This window comes from Benincasa hispida, chromosome 3 (assembly GCF_009727055.1).
Source record: "Benincasa hispida cultivar B227 chromosome 3, ASM972705v1, whole genome shotgun sequence".
Lineage (NCBI taxonomy): Eukaryota > Viridiplantae > Streptophyta > Magnoliopsida > Cucurbitales > Cucurbitaceae > Benincasa > Benincasa hispida.
In genome coordinates, this window is record NC_052351.1 from 72,804,702 (window position 1) to 72,827,784 (window position 23,083).

The 23,083-nt window shown below is 31.5% G+C and overlaps 1 protein-coding gene across 5 annotated transcripts; it reads right to left on the minus strand.

Annotated features, from left to right (window-relative positions):
- Positions 1 to 9,592: 9,592 nt before the first annotated feature.
- LOC120072741 (myb family transcription factor PHL5-like) lies at positions 9,593 to 14,138 on the minus strand. 5 transcript variants are annotated; one of them, XM_039025218.1, is made up of 8 exons: positions 13,964 to 14,133; positions 13,245 to 13,683; positions 12,963 to 13,161; positions 12,809 to 12,885; positions 12,663 to 12,702; positions 12,446 to 12,500; positions 11,699 to 11,768; positions 9,593 to 10,073 (listed from the first exon to the last, which is right to left on the minus strand). In XM_039025218.1, the coding sequence occupies exons 2-8, from the start codon at positions 13,662 to 13,664 to the stop codon at positions 9,858 to 9,860; spliced, it is 1,077 nt and encodes a 358-aa protein (XP_038881146.1). In that variant the 5' UTR covers positions 13,665 to 13,683; positions 13,964 to 14,133; the 3' UTR covers positions 9,593 to 9,857. The 5 variants fall into 5 exon arrangements, with proteins under 5 accessions (XP_038881146.1, XP_038881145.1, XP_038881143.1 ...); XM_039025217.1 differs by having other exon boundaries at positions 13,910 to 14,133; XM_039025215.1 differs by having other exon boundaries at positions 13,245 to 14,134.
- Between the last annotated feature and the right edge of the window lie 8,945 nt (positions 14,139 to 23,083).

The following is a 23,083-nucleotide window of genomic DNA, read 5'->3' on the forward strand; positions in this document are numbered from 1 at the left end:
TTGGGTTATGAATCCCTCAGGTTGCTCTATATAAATGGTCTTCTCAAGATTGTCATTCAAAAAAGCAGTCTTGACGTCCATTTTCCAGAACTCAAATTCATAATATGAGGGAATGGATAGGAGGATCTGGATAGACTTCAGCATGGCAATAGATGAGAAAGTCTCCTCATAGTCAACTCCCCCAACTTGGGTATAACCCTTTGCCACAAGTCTAGCCTTGAAGCTTTACACCTTCCCATCAACACCCCATTTTCTCTCGTAGATCCATTTGCAACCTATAGATTTTACCCCATCAGGTTGATCTATAAGATCCTAAATAGAATTGAAGTACATAGACTCCATTTCAAGATCAGTAGCTTTGATCAAATCAACATTCTCCATTGCCTTCTTGTAAGACAATGGATCCTCAACATCTTCGTCAGCAACTATAGCTAGGATTTCTTTTAAACCCATATAAGGAACATGTGGGTTCGAAACCTTCCCACTACATCGAGGCTCCCTTAACACTTGAGGTGGATGTAACCTACTAGATGAACCAACTTCAACAACTCTTGTTGAGATGTTGGGCGCTTCAACAATCTTGTTGAAAGTTCAGTAGTTTCCCTAGAAAGTTCATTCAACACAATCTTACTACGGGGTTTATGCTCCCTTATGTGATCCTCTTCTAAAAAAGTGACATTTGTCGATACAAACACTTTGTTTTCTTTAGGATCATAAAAGTAACCTCCTCTCGTTCCATTAGGGTAACCTACAGATAGGCACAATTTTGAATGAGGTTCTAATTTCCTAGGATTAGCATCAAGCACATCTGTTGGGCAAACCCAGATCCTGAAATGGCGTAAACTACCTATAAGACTATTCCAAATTCTAAAGGTGTTCTCGTAGCACTCTTGGATGAAAATTAATTCAAAATATAAATTGTAATTTGTATTGCATAGCCCCAAAACGAGTCTGGTAAGGAAGCATAACTCGTCATAGATCGAACCATGTCCAATAGGGTTCGATTTCTTCTTTCTGATACACCATTCTGCTGAGGTGTACCAGGTGTTGAGAGTTGGAATACTATTCCATGTTCTATCAAATAGTTTTGGAATGTAAAATCCAAAAACTTTCCACCTCGATCAGATCGAAATGTCTTAATTGTTTTATTCAATGCATTTTCAACTTTAGCCTTAAACTCTTTTAACTTTTCAAAAGCTTCAAACTTCGTTGCATTAAATAAATATACCCATATCTTGAACAATCATGAGTAAATTAATGAAATATTTAAACCCTCCTCCTTCTTTAACATTCATCGAACTACAAAGATCTGATTGTACATGTTCCAATAGTTCTTTGGCCCTATGACCTTTTTTCAGTAAAAGATATTTTAGTCATTTTGCCTTTAAGGTATGACTCACATACAGATAATGAATTTTCTTCTAACTCGCTCAGAAGTCCATTCTTAAACAATCTCTCAATCCTATTGAGATTGATGTGTCCTAACCTTAGGTACCAAAGACAGTCATTTTTCTTAGGATAAATTTTAAGTCTTTTATTCTGAGTTACAATAGTTTCAAACATTTAAGTGTTCAGGAGGACTTTAGTTGCTAATGATCTTAACACATAAAGATTATCTTTGAGATTTGCAGAAAAAATATATACACTATTTTTGTAAACAAACACTTTATTTACTTCAAAATAAAATAGAGTATTTTTGTTCTAATAAGTACTTTACAGAAATAAGGCTCCTTTTGAAGTTTGGAACCACATATACATTATCTAATATAATGTACAATTTTTGTAAACAAAGTCGAAGTCCTCCCACTGCCACAGCCGAGAAGACATGTCCAGTTTTAGTTGCCGTTAGTAACTAATTCCCTAAAATGAAGAACAAATATGGTTAGTGGCACCTTAATCAATTATCCAGGTTGAATCATCATTCTCCAATAAAAAGTCTCCATTACAAGTAAATCATATTTACCTTGCTTGGCCTTCTTCTTTTCTGCCAAGTATTTGGGACAATTCTTCTTCCGATGTCCCTCGTTGTTGCAATGGAAACATATTCCCTTTGTAGTCTTGGCTTTCTTGCCCTTCTGGGTTAGCTTTTCCCTTTCCACATTTCTTCTTCTTCCACTTTTTGGTGTCAGAAGAAGAAGTTACATACTTAGTTCTAGAGGACGATCCTCTGTAGAACTTCTTAGAGAACGAGGCAACATTTTTCTCTCCCTTTTGTTCCTTGCTTTTCATCAATGATTGAAATTTCTGTAGCTCATTAAGCAAAGTGGTCACATTATAGTCAATTCTGTTCATAACAACATTGTTATGAAACTGCAGGAAACTTTCAGGTAAAGATTCCATTAAGAAGCTAACCTAACTGGCCTCATCAATGATCGACCCATTCATCTCCACCACATTAAAGTGGACAATCAACTTTCTCTAATAGATGCGTCTTCTTGCATACTAGCATTGAAGATATTTTTCAGAGCGTCGTGTCTGAGTTGTGAGGATGGTTGTTCGAATATTCTTTTCAGGGACTCCATGATCTCACGGGCAGTGAGCATGGGTTCATGTTTCTTGGCCAAGACTTCAGAAAGGCTTGCCAAGATATATGCTCGGGCCTTTTTCATTTGCCCTTATCCATCGCTCATATGTCTCTTGGACATTTCGAGCAACATTTTGAGTAGGAATAGGAGAACAATACTCTATTAGGACAAATCTCAAGTCGACGATGATAAGTATTGTGTTGATTGGACTTTTCCATGTTATATAGTTTTTGCCAGTAAGTTTGTCGACTGCGAGCAAGTTTAAAGTCGCAGAAGTCATAATGATAAATTTGCTAAAACCATATAATTTATTTATATTAGCATACAATGCATTATCTGTTGTGTTTTATATTTAAAACTCATGGTTTGTAAACAATAAAACTTATTCTGAAAATTCAATAAGTTGTTATTGAATATATGAATTGCTTATTTCGTTTTAGAAATAAATCAAATAAACTAAAAGATCCATGACTATTACATGAGTACTTGAACTTTATGTGGAGATATAAAAGTGGATCGGGTTCAAGTAAATAGTCAAAATGGTCTATGCTATATGAATTAGGTTGGGTGTCTTATTTTGGTAACACTATCAGATGCAGCCCACTCTGTAGTTGTTACAAGGAGTTGTAAAGTGCTACAGATGAAGTTATCCTAATTTGTACATGTCATGACATGAGGAATGGGGGCATCCTATGCTATGGGTTTGTACAAGATCAGACCACGAAATAGGTCACTCTTACTTCGTAACGCTGTTTACTGTTTAAGACTGACTATTTTAAAGTGATGACCTAAGTAACTTGACCTTAATCCTGAGCTAACTATGAACTCCTGTTTATTCAGAATTATCCTTAGATTTGCATAGGTGAGGGTTGGCTCAAAAACGTCGGCACAATAAACGTCCATTTTAGGGGTAAGACCGGGTAGATAGCTAGGGACATAGAGTGCAAGATGGAATTCGCTCCTACCCGTATTTAGGGATAGTAGAGAGGTTGTTCCCTTAAATGCTGACTCTAGGTGTTGAACACGGGGCTCCACCCTCTCATTGGCTCGAAACGGACTCGATTTGATGATTGGATCACAAACCAATAGTTCATTAGAGGATTAGTAGAACTTAAAGAACAAGAGGTAATCTCGGGATAAAACAACCATTTGACCCAGCCGTTATTACGAACAACTTGTGAAGGGGTAATTTACTAATCATGGTTATATCGAGTGGTCATAATATATATAAAGTGAAGGGAGTGCAACTCTGGACTTTAGTGAAGTGACCCAGTAGTTAACGAATAAGGGTTAATTCGGTGTAAAGAGTTTAGCCAATTAATTCGGATTGTTGGAGCTCATGATCTGTAGGTCCATAAGGTTCCCCTACTAGCTCTGATAAATGGATTAGCCTTAGAGTAGCGTGATAAGTTAATTTGAAACGTTCAAATTAGAATTAAGGGAATTAGTAATTATATGTGATATAATTACACGTTTAATTTTAGAATTAAACGAAATTGGAGAAATATTTAAATATGATTTAAATATTAAATTCATGATGGTGGAATTAGTGTTAAATTAATTTAATATTTGATATTGAATTAATTAGAATTAATGAAATTGTTTAATTAATTATTTTTTTATTAATTTTATTAGAAAAATTAATTAAATGAATTAATTTTGTAAAATTAATAACGATTTCATTTTTTGAAAACAAAAATTTATTTTAGAATCAATTAGTAAATCAACAATTGAAAAGAGACGGAAAATAGAAAAACCCAAAAGTGGGATTTTTCCACTTTCAACCAAGTAGCTTATACACATTCCACCATAAACTTGAGTCAATCTTCCAAGCATGAGCTGCAATTCATGTAGCAATCCCTTTCATAAAGGTCATGCAATAAATAAAGAAGATTGAAGTGGAAATCAGGGATGCAACTGAAAGTTTTAAGCTGAAAAATCTTCAAAGGTTGAAGAAGACCCTTCAGCTGATAAACCAAAAACTTTTCTCTATTTTTCCTGAATTCAAGCTTATTTTGAGTCCCACAACTCAATATAAGGCATCAAGAGGATAGTAGGGAAGGCCTTGAGGTGGTTCACAAGTAGATTTGGAGGAGATTTACAGTTGGAATTCGAGTTTCAAGTGGTTCTCCAAAGGTATGTCGTGAAACCCTTTTATTAGTTTATGAGCATGTTTAATTTAAAACCAAAATTAATGAATTATTATTCTTAATGATCCATTTTACTTCTGTTGCATATTTTCTAACTCTAACAATTGGTATCAGAGCTCATCTAAGCATTCAATTTGGTTTAATTTTAGCTTGATGGGTGTTTTTCCATGAGATATAGGAAAATGGTGCACTGATATGGTTTTCTAAGATTTGACATTTGAATTCTCTTTGATACCTTTGTTAAATTTGTAATTGGCTTTTGATTGATGAGCTTATATGTGTGTTCAAGAGTCTGTAATTTATTTGGAGTCATTAGAGTTGAAATTAAGTTGTAATTAAAGAAAGAAGTGAAGAAGGCCGAGTTGCAGAATTCTGAAGCTGAGCTTTTGTCCAGGCAGTGTTGCAATGCTGCCCTTGAATGAGAGCAACACCAAAATCAGCGAGAGCCGTTGAGCAGCGAGTTTCAACCGATAGAGCGTCAAGCAACAAGTTTGAACCAACCAAGCAGCGAGCATCGAGTTTCTAACCGGTTTGACGAGCGAGGACGAGTGAGTTTGGCCGGTTCGATCGGTTTTCTTCTTGTCCTGTCCGGTTCGGACTCAAAAGGTTTTCGGCTGGTCCGGTTCAAGCTGTTCGGGTCTGATTTGGGGCAGTTCGAGCGGTCCAAAAGCCTTTTGGAGCCATTTATTGCTCATTTTTGTAATAGTTAGGCCTTTGTTTGCTTAAAAATACCAAAACTAAAACCATATCAGTATGTATTTAATTATTTATACATATGATGTATATTATAATTAAATACATCTTGTATGTGCATAAAGTATGTCATGTAGATTTAAAATCCCACCATAGGAAGCATGTTACATGCATTGAAAGTATGTTATAAAATGATATAATATATAGAATGCATGTTTAGGGTTTCTTTTATTTAATATAAATTTTATATTAAATATTGAATGCCTTTGATGTATGTTGTGGATGTTTAGCATGTCTAAAATTTTGTAAGTTATTATAAAATTGGTTTAGACATTTAAAATCCATAACAAAGAACCGTTGCATGCTCACGAAGGTTAATCACCTGTTTTAATAGTTTAAATAGGTTGTTAAACTTGTAAAACTAGAGTTACAAACTCAACCGATATATAATCCTGTCTAAGGTTGTAGGTATTTAAGTTGATGGACTACGGAACACCTCCTACCTGGGGATTATGGCCGAATAATTGAGTGTTGTTAACCGATTTTATGAGCAATACGTGAACGATGTGAGGTTTTGAAACTAGTTTATCACCTCGACATCATAGGCTAAATCCAAATATAAATGTTATATTTGGATAAACATCTAGATTTAGGTTGTTTAATTAGCCGAAATAAGCCTAAGAAAATGTATACCCCGTTTTACGTTAGAACACTTCAGTGGAAGTTTAATAACATATATGATATGCTATTAGAACAATTCAGTGAAAATAAATAACATATATGATATGTTAGAACGCTTCAGTGGGAGATTAATAAACATATATGATATGATTATTATTAGCTCTCGCATCCCTAAGAATTCACAATCGAAATTCATGTTTCACTTCGTGTCACCCTAGGAGTGACCTCCATTCGGAAAGTTAAAATAAAACTTTTGAAGTTATAAAGACCATAACTACAACTAAATCTAAAGTTTAGGACCTAATTTAGACCTATCATGTATGTCATGTATACAACCATTTTACAAACCATCTTCACGTCACTTTTTCGTATTTATTTTAACTAAAAAGTTGACAAAAACGATCTTTTAAAATATCTTAAAATGAGACATTTTCAAAGTTTAGGTATATTATTGAAATTTAGCCTAAAGTTTAAAATTATTTTGTAAATATTTTTTAGTACAGTATTTTGTATAATTTAGGTTCATAAATTTGAACGCACGTTAGGAAATATCATGATTTGAAGCAGTTTAATTGGTCCCTTGGGGTGTAGTTAAATTAGTTCAAGTCATTGGACAGTCCAATTCTCAAGACATTTTTCCTTGTTTCTATCTCCCATAAATTGTCACATAATATATTTATTTATTTATTTTTTAGTCTAATAACGTTTGAGGAACAAAGTTAGACCTCTAAAGTTATCGAGTATGTTATGTTCAAATTAGCAGTCTATTCTAATATTTATTTATCCATTTAGCTTTAATCTTTAAAAGAGTTTCCATTTAACTCTTCATATGTTAAAATAAGAATTTCGAAATAGTAATTTGCAAAAGTTACCATTTTAGTTGTCGAGTTTTGAAGAATATATGTGTTTGGTCCATAAGTTTTCAAAAGATATATTTTAAATCTTCAAAATTTTAAGAATATTTGCATATGGTCTCTTATTTTTCAAATGTATCTTTTTATTTTCCAGGTTTTTAAGAATTGGTTTAATTGGTTATTGATATATTTTTTTATGGAAATTACATTGTATGGCAAATAAATTTTAAAAAACCAAAGTTGTGACTTCAACATTTTTGTAATTGCAGTTGTGGCAATTACATAACAATCACATAGAAATAAGATAAAAATCAAATAGTAATCAATTTTTTATGCGGAAGGAATTTTTCATGTCTGCAAAAAAGTAAAACTTAGGGACATGCGCCGAATTTTCAATTTATTTTTTTATTAAAGTTGTAATTGCCTCTTTTTTTTATTATTTTAAATATTTACATGACCTTTGAAATTAGAAAAGATAATTTAAAAAATGTTCTCTTTTTTATAAATTTATTTTTTAAAATTAGCTTCTAATTTAAATTGTCATATAATAATGTAAATAGTATAAAATAAATAGTTTAGGGATCTTTTAAGTATATTCTTGAAAACTCGGATACTAAATATGTACATTTTGAAAATTTAGAGACCAAACATATATTCTTAAAAACTTGAAGATTAAAAAAGATACATTTTGAAAATTCATGAACCAAATGCACATATTCTTAAAAATTCAAGGATTAAAAAGGTACATTTTAAAAAATCAGACAACAAATATACATATTTTTCAAAACTCGGAAACTAATAAAGTAACTTTCCTCATTAAGTTATATGAGAATGTTAAATGTTGTATACCAAAAAATTTAAATGGATTAGTTTTCTATGAATTTCTTAACTTGATAAGTATAGGGTAATTGTAATGGGTATAGTACTTTTAGTGCTATAACTAATTATATAGCAACATTTTTTAAAAAAATTGTAAATTTAGTAAAATCTATTGATGATAAACTCTATCAATGATAAACTCTTATTAGTAATAGACTTTATGATCGATGGACTCCTATTAGCGATATAGTCTATCATTGATTGATTTTGATAATTGGATCTATAAATCTTGCTATATTTACAAATTCTTTTGTATAATTGCAATAGTAGTTGATGCTACATCGTTATTTTATTGATGATTTTTAAATTTTTTTTATATTTAGTGGCAATATTGACTTGATTGAAAAGAAAATAAAGGAATGAAATTGGAAGTTTGAAAATATTAGAAAACAAATTGTTTAAAAGAAAGAGAAAAGCTCAAACATTCCTAAGTAAAAAGAAGATGTATATAAGGCATAATTGATAATTATTTAAATATTGGTTAAGATTTGTCCAATGAGAATCTATACCAAAATGGAAAAAGGCAAAGGCCTAAAGGACAAGAATCTTGGCCACATGCACTAATAATGCATCTAAAAAGTTGATGCTTGGCTTCAAACTCTTATCTCTTTGTCACACATTTAAATTTTGTTGATAAGAGATAGATGGCATTGTTTTTGCTTATAAAAATAATGTCGACATTTCTTTATGCTTTTAATCTAACTACTACTTCACAACTACAAGCACTTCTTTCAAATGCATATTCTATTTAGAATTTGGCTTTGTATGCTTCTTCCATTTCACAACTTATTAGCTGTGTACACTCCCATATATATATTTTTTCATTCATGCCTCTTCGTTTCTCGAAAAGACAAACTTAAACTCTATTCATTTGCCTTCATCCTTAAATTACAATTCATATTCTTTTCAACATTTGACTTTTCGATGTTTTCCTAATTAAATTCTTCAACTTGAACAGTTAAGAAATCGGTATAGAGATTTCTATGATTCACTAACAGTGTGTTAGCTACACTCACGGTCAAAGGGAGAGGACAATTTATTATTAGACCTACCAAATATATATACCAGATAATACGGATTATAGAAGCACATGTAGGGTTAGAGGGCTTATAAATAGTGCACCCCATCTAAATTCTAAGGACAAAATCGTAAATAACATAAATATGTTTACAACTTACTTCGTCATTTGGAGTGTCGGATGACAAATTAAAAACATTCCAATAACAATGTTTTGTAACTACATTCTTCAACTTTTATTTTTATTTAATTATTACCAAGTTTAGGACTTAAAGAACTAGCTAGTTATCTTTAAAACGGTCTGAAATTAATTTTACTTGGCATACATTCTTACTATATGATCTTTTAAGTAGTCTTTAACCAGTATTGTTAGTTCTGATGTGCCATATTCAATTGTATTATAGAGATGAGAGATCGAAAATAGTACATGTTTGATGTTAGTTGAGCTAAAGACATTTTGATAGTCAAAAATATATAAATAGATTAATAGAGTCAAATAGAGTAAAGAGACTCCAACGTGATTAATTAGGTGAAATTGAAGTCTTGATTAAACCGAATAACATCCAATTTATTTGGAAATTATTAGATTACTGTTAAAAAAAAGCCTAAATATTGACAAAAGAAAAAATAATTATAATACTTTGATTGTAGTCTAGACTATACCATCTCCATGCATCTCCTTCAATCTCAAATATATATCAACCTGTAATTGGATACTCAGACGTGATGTTTAAATATGGATATATAGTCAAAGAGGCATCTAAATATTATTTTAAAAAAAAAACAAATATGGGAAGGAGAAAGACATCAAATATGATAAACAAATATCATTCTGTTGGTAAAATAGTTTAATTCACAACTTAGAACTGACAATTAACATAACAAAAAAAACCCTATTGCTAGTTTCTTCAATTCAACTTTCCAAAAGTTTGTATATTCAACAACACTCTGTAATCTTTACCCATTTTTTCTTTGTTTTGATTTTCACAATAAAAGGCTTTCCAATGAGTGTTTATGTACTGGTAATGGTGATGAAGAAAAGGGTGGTTTTCCATGGCCTAACTTATCTTGGATGGGAATTGAGCATTTTGGATGTTGTCGGGTGCTGTCGACGGGATCGGAGGATTGTCGAGATAACCCGACATGTTATTAGGAGTTGGTTTGTTGAATCCATTAGTTCTGAAGAAACATTTGTTAGTTTCTTGTTGTTGATCAAACATCATCTTGAGTTGTTTCCCTTGTTCTTCAATTTGTAACTGCAGCTTCCTCTGTATCTGTAAGAACAAACATTAAGCCAATTAATTCTTGCTTTCACATGTTCTATTTCTTAGGCAGTAAAAGAAAAGAAAAAAAATTGGTTTTGAATAATCTTATTTTGGTCCCTACACATACAAAAATCTTGTCTGAATTCTTGAACTTTACGTAATAAATTATTTTAGTCGTTGTCATAATTTTTTAACTCTCTCTCTATATATACATCTTTTCAGAGAGAGAGAGAAAAAAAAAAAGAAAAAAGAAAAGAAAAACCATATATTTGTTCATGTGTGTGTAGTTCATTTGCTTGGTCATTAGATATCTACAATAACAAGTATACAAAGCTATGATTAGGTTACTAATTTAATAAAGTATTCAAATTGGATTAAATACTTAATGAAAAATTCTTAAATGTCCTTTGGTTCATGGAAATAAGTGGCTAATAATAGGAATAAAATTATTATCATCTTGTTTGTTATCGGGTTTGTTATTAGAAAAATAATTACGTCTTTGATTCTGGATGGGAATTGTACTTATTTTTTTACATCTCACCAAATTGTTCTATGATAATTTATCATGTGCCAAACATTTTTTTACTCTATTTTAACTTATATTTCAATTCTTTTTTATGTGTGTGATGAAAATGTAATGCATAAAAATGATCTTCAAATGTACTAATGTTAGTCATGTCATTATTATGGAATGAAAATAATCCACCTCCACGAAAATTTCACTATTTCAAAATTAATTTAAAATAATTTGTTAAGTAATTAATTTCTACTCAATTATGATAATGTTTTTATATGAATAATAAATATTATGAGCTCACAAGTATTCATTATTATTATTACTTTACAATAATGTGTGGGAATTCAACCTTAAACCTCGAGGTATATTAAGAAAATGCATTAAATCGATTAAAAATACATAACAACTAACTTAAAAAACAATCTCTTAAAATTATTTGTCAATTAATTACTAACAATTTAGTTCTTGAACTTTAGTTAGTAACAAATTGGTCTCTACATTTTCACATTTTAATAATTTAGTATTTGAACTTTAATAAAAAAACATTTTTCCTAAGAAAAAAAAAAGAAAAAAAACTTTAATAAATAACAATTTAGTCTCTGTTACAGAAAAATTCTTCAAAATTAAGGGTAAACTTTTATTAAGTAACAACTTAGTATATATCATCTTTTTGATATAATGCGTAAGAAATTTAATTAAATTTTAATAACATTGTTTACGATAAAGACTAAATGATTACAATTTGTAAAATGCATAATACATTGTTATAAATTGGGAGTACATAGAAATAAATTAGGACCAAAAATATTTTTAATACGTTCATGAATGGTTTAAAATTAATTAATTTATAGTTTTCTTTAACTTTGATTAAGTTAGTGAATACTTCACCATTTTATATAATGTTTTTAGAATTAATGTCATTAAACTTGATAATATTATCGTGCAATACCAAATACACCTTACACTTGGCTTTTATGACCTGACATCATATTACCAAAGATTTTATAACCAAAAAAATGTGTTACCCACTCTGTAAAATGAAAAAGTTAATTAGACACAAATTTAAAACTTAATGTAAACAAACTTATTGTTTTCCCAAAACAAGAATATATATTACCTCCAATTGATCATGAAGACGCCTCTGAACGTCTAGCTGCAATTGCAAGGCGTCTTTAATTTGCATGGCACTGTCATACATCATCATTCCATTGCATTAGAGTCTTAATAATTTTTAATAACCATTTAAGCATGGTCGATAATCATTTGATTTTTTAAAATTAAGTCTATAAATAATCATTTTACTCTTAAATTTCTTGTTTTGTTATCTACTTTTTACTAAATTTAGAAAAAAATCAAACTAAGTTTTGAAAACATATCGAATAAGATCAATAATTCTTTGTAGTTTAATAAAGATGAAAATTAATATGAGAAATTTAAAGGAAATAGGCTTAATTTTGAACAACCAAGAACCAAATACCAAACCAGATATCTTAATTTTTTCAAATTGTAGTTCTTTCCTTCTAATTTCTCAAAATGGTTACAAAATTTGTAGTAAAATATTTAAAGACCCGTTTGATAATTATTTATTTTTTGTTTTTAATTTTTGAAAATAAAGTTTACAAATATCCCTACCACTTTTAAACTTATTATTTTATTATATATTTTTTACCCATGAATCAAACTTTTTTTTTGTTTTTAGAATTTGGATAGGAATTCAACTCCTATACTTAAGAAAAATGTAAACGAGGAAAAAAAAAAAAAAAAACAAAAAACTAGACTTTACATGAATGGTTAGAAGAGGGAGTATGAATATCAAACGAGAGACTTCACATGAATACAGTGAAAAAAATGAGAAGAAGCTCACGTTTTGGAATCAAGTTCGGTAACTTCATTCATGCAGTTCCTTCTATCAGACCTCCCTGCATTACAAAACACTGTTGCTGAACACATCTTCATTCAAAAAATTGCCTATTTTTTGTTTAATTGAAAAACTGGCTAGATGATCTGGACATGTATTTCAAGAACACAAAATTGAAGTTATAGGAAAGAATCTATTGAACTAAAATGGGGAAAAGCTCTACTTTCTGCAGATTCTGGCATGTATTTTGCTATCCGATATTTCTACAAAAACAAAAAAACAAACAGAAACAGAAAAATCAGTATTTATGGGACAAAAAACAGATTCAAAGCATACAATTTTGTACATTTCTTTCTTCTTTTTATGTACCTGCAAATGACTCTTCACATGGAATATGGTCAATCCCTCTGAATCCATCAGCTTCAATATTGCTTTAGGCGTTGCCTCTGACACATTAACAACAAATCACCTCAGAAAATACAAGAACTCAAAACCCCATAAACCAGATTTGATCTTAACTTACTCTCTGCACCACCAAGACGATTAACACAATCAACAAATTTCTCATGCAGATCCTGTGTCCATCTGATTCTTGTTTTGGTTGTGAATCCATTCCCACTGAAGGAAGATGAAGAACTTCCAGATCCAACAGAACCACTCAAGCTAGAGAATCTAGGAGAGTTTGAACAAAAACTTGGCTGTGCAATTGAATTATAACACCCCTGAATCAGACTCACACATTCATAAATGTTGGAGAGGAGAAAAGAAAATTAGATTGATTAAATGGAAAGTGGAAACTACGTACTGATTGGTCTTTGAAAGGAACTGAATAATGCTTCTTGAATGTAAGGGAACTTTCATCGAACACCTTGTGGTCAGCGAAATTAGTCTTCGGAAAGCCATTGAAACTTCTCTTACAGAGTTGAGATTTTACTACCGATTGCAAGGTGTTACTCAATTCAGAGTCTACACCACTATGCTCCGCCGGATCAAAAGAGAAATTCTCACCGGAGGATTGAAAAATCTCGGAAAGGGAATCGGAAGCTGAAGAACCAGACTGAAATTGAATCGGAGGAATCCCCATACATTGCTCCGTTGCAAAGAAAGCCGAAGTAGGCGATTCGAAGAGATTAATGATAGTGGAGGTCGATTTAGACGGACATGAATTTAGCTGTTCTGAAGATTCAACTTCATCCATGGTGGATAGATGAACACAAGTCCCCATTCTCCAGGGCTGCTGCGCCCTAAAATTTTGAGAGTAAAAATCAGTAATCAGTCCATGATTTTGTTGAATTTCTTGCTTCGAATCAATTCCGTAATCGTTCATTTAAAAAATTTCGAAAGAAACAACACCCAAATCTTCGTTTGGGATGAATTTTTGTGAGGATGAAAACAGAGTATGGATGAAATTGAGAGAGAAAAAAGGGAGAAACAGAGAAAGAGCATAAATAAGATCAACGCATAGCATACAATTCCTTTGTGATTATTCTTGGAAGACTTGATGCGAAAGATTAGATGAATTACAGTGAATTGGAGAACAGATTATTCGAGAAAAACGAATGAAGAATCGATAGAAGGGCAGAACACAAAATGAAGAACAAATTGAAATGAATCTTCCTTTAAATACGAAACCCATTTTTGGTAATGCACTTTCATGGAAAGTTGTAATAAAACATTTTTTTTGTCAACTCAGTTTAAAAACTTTGTTTGTTTTCGTAGAAAAGATATGGATTACATTGGAAAATATATACATATTTCCATAATTTCAAATTGTAAAACACTTTGGAATGATCATTAATTTAATGAGGATTTTTAAAATAATAATAATAAAATATATTTTACTCAATAAAGTAATTTTGAAAGACTTCGTTTGCATTTAATATTGTTTTTTCCCTATCTTCTTTCTTTTTGTTTATTATTATTATTATTATTATTATTATTAAGCGTGGGCGTGAATATTTGAATTTTTGACCTTTTAATTAATAATAGTACAATTTTGATCTTATAGATATGTGTAGGGATGTCCACCGAGGGCATTTCCCATCTCATCCTTGTTCTCCATTTCATTCTCTATCTCCGTGAAATTTCCCACAAGGTCGGGGTAGGGTTTTCTGTTAGAAATTTTTTCCATTACTTTTTTTTAAGCCAATTAATTTTAAATAAGTAATGTGAGCAAATTTTAATTAAATAATTAATTTTATCACTAAATTGTTTATTATGATTAGTTTTATATGACAATTTGAATTTAAACATAAATTACTCAAAGTTTGGCCTAAAAGAGCTAATTAATTTTTTTAGTAGAAAAGAATAAATATAAATCAAATTATTCACATATATAATCTAAATTTAAATATTCAATTTAAACATATTAACTATCTTTCCCAATAAATAATCAAATTTGAAATTTAAATGTAATATTTATATAATAATAATAATAACATAACATTAGATAACTATACTAAATAAATATGTAGAAGCTAATCGGGGCGGGGACGGGGAATGCATTCTCCGCCCCTTCCCCGTTTAGCTCACGGAGAATTTTTCTCTCCCACTCCCTCCCTCATTTCCCGCCTAATCGGTGAATCCATGCCCCGTTCAGGGAGGGCCCTGTCCCCGTGAGGAAATTGGACATCTCTAGATATGTGTTTTTTGTAACTACAATGGGTGACAATTTGAATATGCAATTTTTCAGGTGTGTCACCCATATTTGATATTTTGTAAATATGACAAAAACCACAAATATGGACTTCAAATTATTTTTATTCTATATTTGCTCTAAACAATCAATTGATAGGGAAAGAGAAAGAAAGATAGAAGAGAGGAAAGTGGCGATCAGATGTGTGGAAATTAATGGAGGTAAGTGGCAGGGAGATGAAGTAGTGGACGACACCAGATGGTGTGGAGTAGAGATAGTTGATAAAAGAGAGATGTTGGGGGAATGAAAGATAGAGAGAGGGAAAAGCGGAGACCAACGATTGACAGAGGTAAGTGGCAGGGAGGTGATGTCAATGCACACAAGCACGCATGGTCAAGTTATAGACGCATAAGAGGCCAAGTATCGACCTCAGGAATCAAATTAATAATTTTCGCTTATCTATTTAGAATCGTGTAAATTTTAGCTAAGGAATCGAAATCTAGTTTGAGCTTTGTAAAATTTGAAAGCAATAAATAAAACAATGAAAATGGTTTGAAAATCCAAGAGTTAAAGTGTTCTAAGGTGTTGAATCCATTAATTACTTCTTTAGGTCCATTTTAGCAAATTCATGGAATTATGTGTAAACACTATGCTTAAGTCTAGAAACTTAAATCAAGATTACTTTCTAAACAAAAAAAAAACTCTATTCTCATACAACTTAATTGATAATTTATTTTTTTATACCAAATTAAGAAGCAAGTCATCGAGCAATGTCATGAACAACCTTCACTATTAACCTAGCCATTTTCATGAGAGATTAATAGTGATTTAATGATATAGATTCGGTTAAACATTCGACTATCAATTCAAATATCCAACCTAACGTTCATTAAAGGCCAATCAATAACAATTAAACACGATATCTTTGAAAAGCATCAAGTTCAACAATCATCCATGAAAGCACTAAAAGTTAACCTAAATATCATAATTAACATCATCAACACCCTAAAACTAAAAAGTTTAGCCACTCATAGCTTTCAAACATATATTTTCATACATATTTGTAGCCATAATAGTAAAGAGAGAAAGAGAAACAAAGAAGAACTCCTTAAAAGCTTCCATCGTCTCATAAATCTACCAGAATGCCGATCTTCACCTCAGGAACTTGAACAAACTCCAAAATCAAATCCTTACATTCTCACTCTTTTTTGCAGCATAAACACACTATAGGGTTCTGGAATTTTGTCCTTGAGGCTGTTGAAAATGCTAGGTTAAAATCTCAAGCGTAGCATAAAAAATTTCAGAGGAAATAAAATCTACAAACCCTTACTCTCGTCGACTCTGAAGGGCTTCACCAACTTTTTGGATCTACGATCTTGATTCCTGTATTTCAAAACAACTAAACACCACCAAAATGATTTCACCAGTATTCTCCTTAATCTAGTGATGTAGAAGGAGGTGGGGTCCTTGGATGAAATTTTCTATTAAGAAAAATAAAAGACCAAAGCCAGGGAGAAAAATCTAGGTATCTCTTTTTTTTTTTTTTCTTTTGTGATGCAGAGCGAACTAACTGAAAAGAGAGGGAGGAAGTTGGGAGAAGATCTCTCTCCCACACCCATATAACTCCACATTGGGAGTTTGTTATAACTAATTTATTTAAATTCATTATTTATTTAATTAATAAGTTAAATAAAATTTAATTAATTTATTTAAATAACAATAAATTCATTTAATTTAAAAAAATAAATTAAATTGATTTAACTTATTAATTAAATAAATAATAAATCCATTTAATTTAAAAATAAATTAAATAAAAATTTAATTTATTAAAATAAATAAAATAATTATTAAATATCTCATATTTAATTAAACGTGCATTACAATCATTTTCTAATGCATCCGCCTCTCATGACTTATAGTTTTAATTTAATTAATGTAATTAAATCAAATTTAATTTAATTTAATTTAATAATTATTTAATTCTTCAGTTAATTAATCATTAAATTAAATATTACATATTTAGTTTAACCTTATAACTGATTCACATTCAATTATTTTTCTCTCAGACCTATATATTTAATGTGCATCTAATGCACATTAATTTTAACCTATAGTTTTAATATGAATTATATTTATATTAAATTTAATATTTGAATTCCTTCAGATTTTTAATTCTACCTTAAAGTAATTTTGAATCAAATTCAAAATAAATTTATATTATAAAGTTTAATTAAAACATAAACTTTTATATTATAATGTATTACCATACATTATATTATTTTCTTAGTAAATTTGAACATTTCAAATTACTTTGATTATCTCAATACCTTTACGAGCTACTGATGCATTTGTTATTTGTGATGTGATTATGATGTGAAGTTGCAGTGATGTGTTATGTGTTGCACATGCAAGTTTTCCTAATAAGACCTAAGTATAAGTCTCATTAGGTTTCCTAGTAAGTCTAGGATTGAACACATGGACTACTGAGTAAATATGCGACAACTACTTTGATTCTCTTACGGTGATGAAAACAAATAAGTTGGATGGTGTTTTGATAAAGAATATTTTCTATGCGTCGGAGTTCGAACACAAAGTTGATGAAAGCGAGAGTTACAATGAGTATGCGGTGAACGGGTTGAGAAGGGGTTTAGCTAACACTTCCTAAGATTATATACAAGCTATGCGATCATGCTACCCACAAACAACAGCATGTCATCTCTCAATGCAAATGCCATAATTCCTATTTCTAGGGCACATGCGATGTATATGAAAAGTCAATAGGACTTATGTCTAAGTCTCTATTCTTGCCTGTGCAATGATGCATGATGCACACATAAAACAAGGTAACTGCATACTATCATATCCTATTTTTAGGGTGCATGCGATGTGTAAATAGCAATAGTATTTATGTCTAAGTTTCTATTTCTTGCTTATGTGGCTCTAATCTGACTCTCTCAAGCCTAGATTCTAATCTGACTTTCTTAAGTCTAGATTCTATCTTTAGACTACTCTCTCAAGTATCTCTAAAGAGTAAATGACGCATACATAAGACAAGATGATCGCATAGAATGTAAATCTTAGGTCATGCTAGTTAAGTACTACTCAACCCATTCAGAAATTTAGCTACTCATGCGAAGTATGGAGAGATTGACAATAATGTGAAATGAGATTTCCATTTTCTATAAATAAAATGTTGAATATAGAATAATAATGGAATTTAGAGATAAGAGGCCCGGTAAGCAAGGTCTTGCTTCTCGTGGCCTTTTACACTATTTTTTTCACTCTAACTTTGTTTAGATGAATATCTTTGCTCTCACAAGGTTGGCCCTCTCTCTCCCTTTGTAACGCTTGCCGACAATCTCTCGATTTGATCGGGAATGATCTCTTGGATTCTTCGTCTCCTAACTTGTCTCCGTCTTCTAAATCTAAGTATGTACGTGAACAGACTAACGGCTCTCGAACTTGTATATATGGCGATCCTCGTTGAAATGGTGGCCTTCGGTATTTATGGAGCTTAAGGTGAAGCAGCTTTTCTTTCTAATGATTGTAATGATGGGTGGTCATTAAATCTTCTACTCTGATGCGCCAATTAATGGTCACCGAAAGTTTAGTGTACTTGCTATAGTGTAGCTTTAATGGCTTGTCAACTAAATTCGGATTCGATCGTCATCAGCTTTCCATCCCATCATGATTTATTATGCTGTCACCTTGATGCGCAGTCTTTATGTGGCCGCCTTCTTGATCAACTTCTCACGATTGCATATGATCACATGACTTTGCAATCGCAATCTTTCAAGTGCGCGATTGCCTAATTCCTTGGATCGCAATTTTACTTGCACCAATGCATTTTTCTTACACAAAATAAATAAATTAGCTACTTTTATGCAATGGGTGCATGCGATCGCAATTTCTTTAGTTTAGCGCTTTTGGACATGATATTGTTTATTTTTACGGTCGCAATCTCTCATTGTTTTACTTATTTGCGCTGTAATAACATGTATTTCTACCCGTTATCAGCTACTAGTGGGAACTAATGAACCTATAGATCAAAAACTCCAATAATATGAGATTAATTAACTAAACTCATTAACTAAGTTAATCAATATTCGTTAACTGTAGGTACACTATTGATAAATTGTGGAAATACAAGTTACTTTACCTCTTTTATCTAAAAAAATTAGGAAAATAGCTCTGAAAATGCGACAGCTTGATAGGGATGCATAAAAATAATTATATCATGCGATCACGCACGTACAAAGTCTCTCTATCTATGAAAGTTATAAAAATCATTCTTTTTGGGTGTAAGAAATCTACTTATGTGTTCACAAGGAACTCTCAATGCCAACATTGGAATCACATAGTTGAACAAGTTAGTAGTCATACGCTGTAAAAGATGACAGTACACATGTGCGGTGAAAGTCAAATCAGAGACCAAGTTGGTAGTTGACAAGAAAGCTTCACGACAGAGCCAATGAACTTCTGACATGGAGTAGACGACGCATCAGGGTATGGAATTTAATGAGCTTATCAGCATAATCATTAGTAAGAGAAGAAAAAATTGCTCTGTGATGCCTATAAATACCCAATGAGATTTCCATGCTACGACAACCAAGACATTGAAAAAAAACTCTGCCCAAATTCTTACTTAAAAAACACTTCACCTTCGAGCCCTCATGAAATCTTAAGTGAAAGCTTAGGATTATTCTTTGGAAGTGAAAATGGAACCTCACCTTTAACACACTCTTTGTGAAGCAGTCATCCATAGAGCTAGAGGGAGCAAGGAATTGAATACCAAGGCTTCACTTTCTATCTTTATCTCTTTTCTTCTGTGGTTGTGTAAATGTTGAAAGACTTCTTTTTCTCAATATGAATGCATTTACAGTTCATCTCTTATCCATCTGCTCAATGAGCATCTAATTTCTTTATGGGTTGAGAAACATTGCAGCTAACATGAACTAAGGCTTAATCATGCATTCAACTTGTTGTACGTATGCTTTATAAACTATTTGAATAAGTCAAAATATTATTCTAAGTAGATTAAATCTAGGTTTCAAAGACCAATGATTTAGACCTCATAAAACAAGAAGAGAACATCTTTAAAAATAAAGAAACATCTTTTTCATTAAATACTCATTGCATGCATCTTAGAGATAGGATACTATGGCTAAATACACTGAGAAGTGTAGGTTGTAATTTTTGAGTAGTTTGCTTGAACGCATGATTTATGCTTTTACTTAGGAGTGTTAGTGAATATTTTTCTCAACCCTACCTTCATTCATTCGAATCTTGTACTTCTCGCATAGACTATTTCCATCTCAAGTGTGATTTCCATCGCATTCATCACTATTTACTTTAGCAATAGAATAGGCTAAAAAATCATCGCATATTTAGTAAACAACTCGTGTCAAGTTCAAAACAATATTTCCCATCGCATATATAGAATGCAATCCTTAAGTTCGACCTTGGACTCACCAGGACTCTACTTAGACTTATACTTAGGTTTAACTAGGTGAAGCAATGTGTTAATAAGAAATCACATAACACTTACTCCATCACATATTTAAAACTCATCAAGTTTTCGACGTCGTTGCTGGGGATTGCGGTAACTAAGTGCGGTAAGATTATTGTTTCTGATTTTTGTAGGTCTTAGTTTTTGGTGTCCTAATTCTTCTAGTAGTCTCGTAGTTTGTAAACACTATGTAAACATATTGTTATTAATAAAATAAGTGTTGTTTTATAAGCATCTATTTAATCCAATAAACTAAGATCTGAGGTTATTTTATATAACTTAAGCATGTATGTGGAGACATACAAGTAGATCATGTCTTAAGTAATAACCTAAATGGTCTGTAGTATAAGAATAAAGGAAGAATACCTTATTCTGGTGACAATACAGATACGACTTGCTTTGTAGATGTTACAAGCATTGTAAAGTGCTATAAATGGTTTGATCCTAACCATTCATGTGGAGACATGTGAACGGAGGTATCCTATACAAAGAGTTTGTATAAGATCGAACTACGAAATGATTCGTCTCTTTATATAACACTGTTCATAATTGAGACTTACATTTCACTAGGATGACCATAGGTGACATGATCTTAATCTTGAGTGAGTTAGGAACTCTGCTCATGAGGTCGGTCCTTTGATTTGTACGGGTGAGAGTGGTCAGATTGCCAACTCAACAAGCCTACCATTTTGGGGATTCGTCTGATTGAGAGCTGGGAACAAGCTACCAAAGACGGAATTCACTCTTTCCCTGAAGAGTCATAGTAGGACTATGACTTATTGTTCATTAGAGGAATCAGTGATACTTAAGGAGTTAAATGTAACTATAGGGGCAAAACGGTAAATTGACCTAGTTGTACTGATTTGTGAAGGGTCATCGCGCTATTGATTGGTTATATCCAATGAACACACAAATATATCTGTAGTGCGAATAATGCAACTGTCGGTCTTTTGTGGAGTGACCAACAGTTAACGGATGTTGGATCTCGTGATTAAAGAGTTTAGTCAGTTATTCACATACCGTTGGAGCTTCAATCTATAGATCCATAAGATCCCCTTGGTAGTTCAATGGGTTCAAGTTAAGAATAAGATTTTTTGTTAGTTTGAAGTGTTCAAATTAATAAGAGGAAATTTGATTATATATGATATAATTAAATTGATTCAATTATATGTGATATAATTGAAATGATGTATTTGATACATTATTAATTGGAGAAATTAATATAAATATGATTTATATTAAATACCATAAAATAGAAAAAGAACTATGGTTTATATGTTTCATATGATGAAATATTAAAACTATAGGTTATAAATATAATATGATAAGTTGGTTATTATATTTATTTATAATATATTAATTATATGATAATTAATTATTCTTTTTCTTTAATAACCGACTTGAGTGGGAGGTTATGCACGGTTATGGTAACTGTGAGATAAAAAGGAAAATGGTTTTCCAAAATAAAAGGGTGATGATTCATTGACTCAGTCTCACAAAAGAAAGACTATCGAGTAAAAGAATTTTACTAAACGATAGCATCTCACAGACTAAAAGATAGAGTATCGAGTTTACTATACGATAGTTACTTGTTACTAAATGATCGAGTAGCAAGTCTATACGATAGGCTTCTTCTTACTACATGATCGAGTATCAAGTCTATACTATAGACTTCTTCCTTCTTCCACTTACTCGATCGTCTACTCGATTGTTTACCTCCTTCATTCCTCTATCCAAAGTTACACAGAGCTCACAACTCTTGGATTTTCATATTGAGAATACCAAGGTAATTCTTGTGGTGGTATTCTTGTTCTGTTCGAGGGTCAAGGATCGAGTTACAACAATATTGATTGAGGATTCTTCAGTTTGTGCTCTTGGTTGTTTTGATCGCTGCATTCGAGTTTGTGCTATTGAATGAGTTGCTGAATGATTGAGGGATACTTGAAGAAAGAGTTCTTTAAAGGTTTACATACTCTATCCCTTATTCAATTAAAGAAGCATGCTTGTAATTTATTGTTTATGCATAATCTGTTCTTTTAGACTATAATTGTTTGTGTTATTTCTCAATGAAATTTGGAACGATCTGCTTCTACTCACTGATTCTCTATTTAGAGTTCCTTCATTTATATTTCCCAACATTACTCCTTGAGAAGTTAGCCTCATCTTGTTTCCATTTTCACTATGTGACGACTAGCCTCAACTTGTTTCCATTTTCACTATGCGACAACGCCAGAAAGTGGGCCTATTCACTTGAATCTGGTGAAATCATGTCGTGGGGAATAAGTTGTGGAGATGTTTATTCCACCCATAGAAAGTGAGCCAATTCCACCTACAGAAAACGCAAAAAGGACAAGGGCGATCACAAATTTTCAACATGAAGAAAATGAAACACTAAGCAATGTGTGGGCTAGGTTCAAAAGACTAATAAGAGATTGTCCACACAATGGTTTCTTTGATTGTTTACAAAAGAAGATTTTCTATTATGGCCTGAATTTAGCAT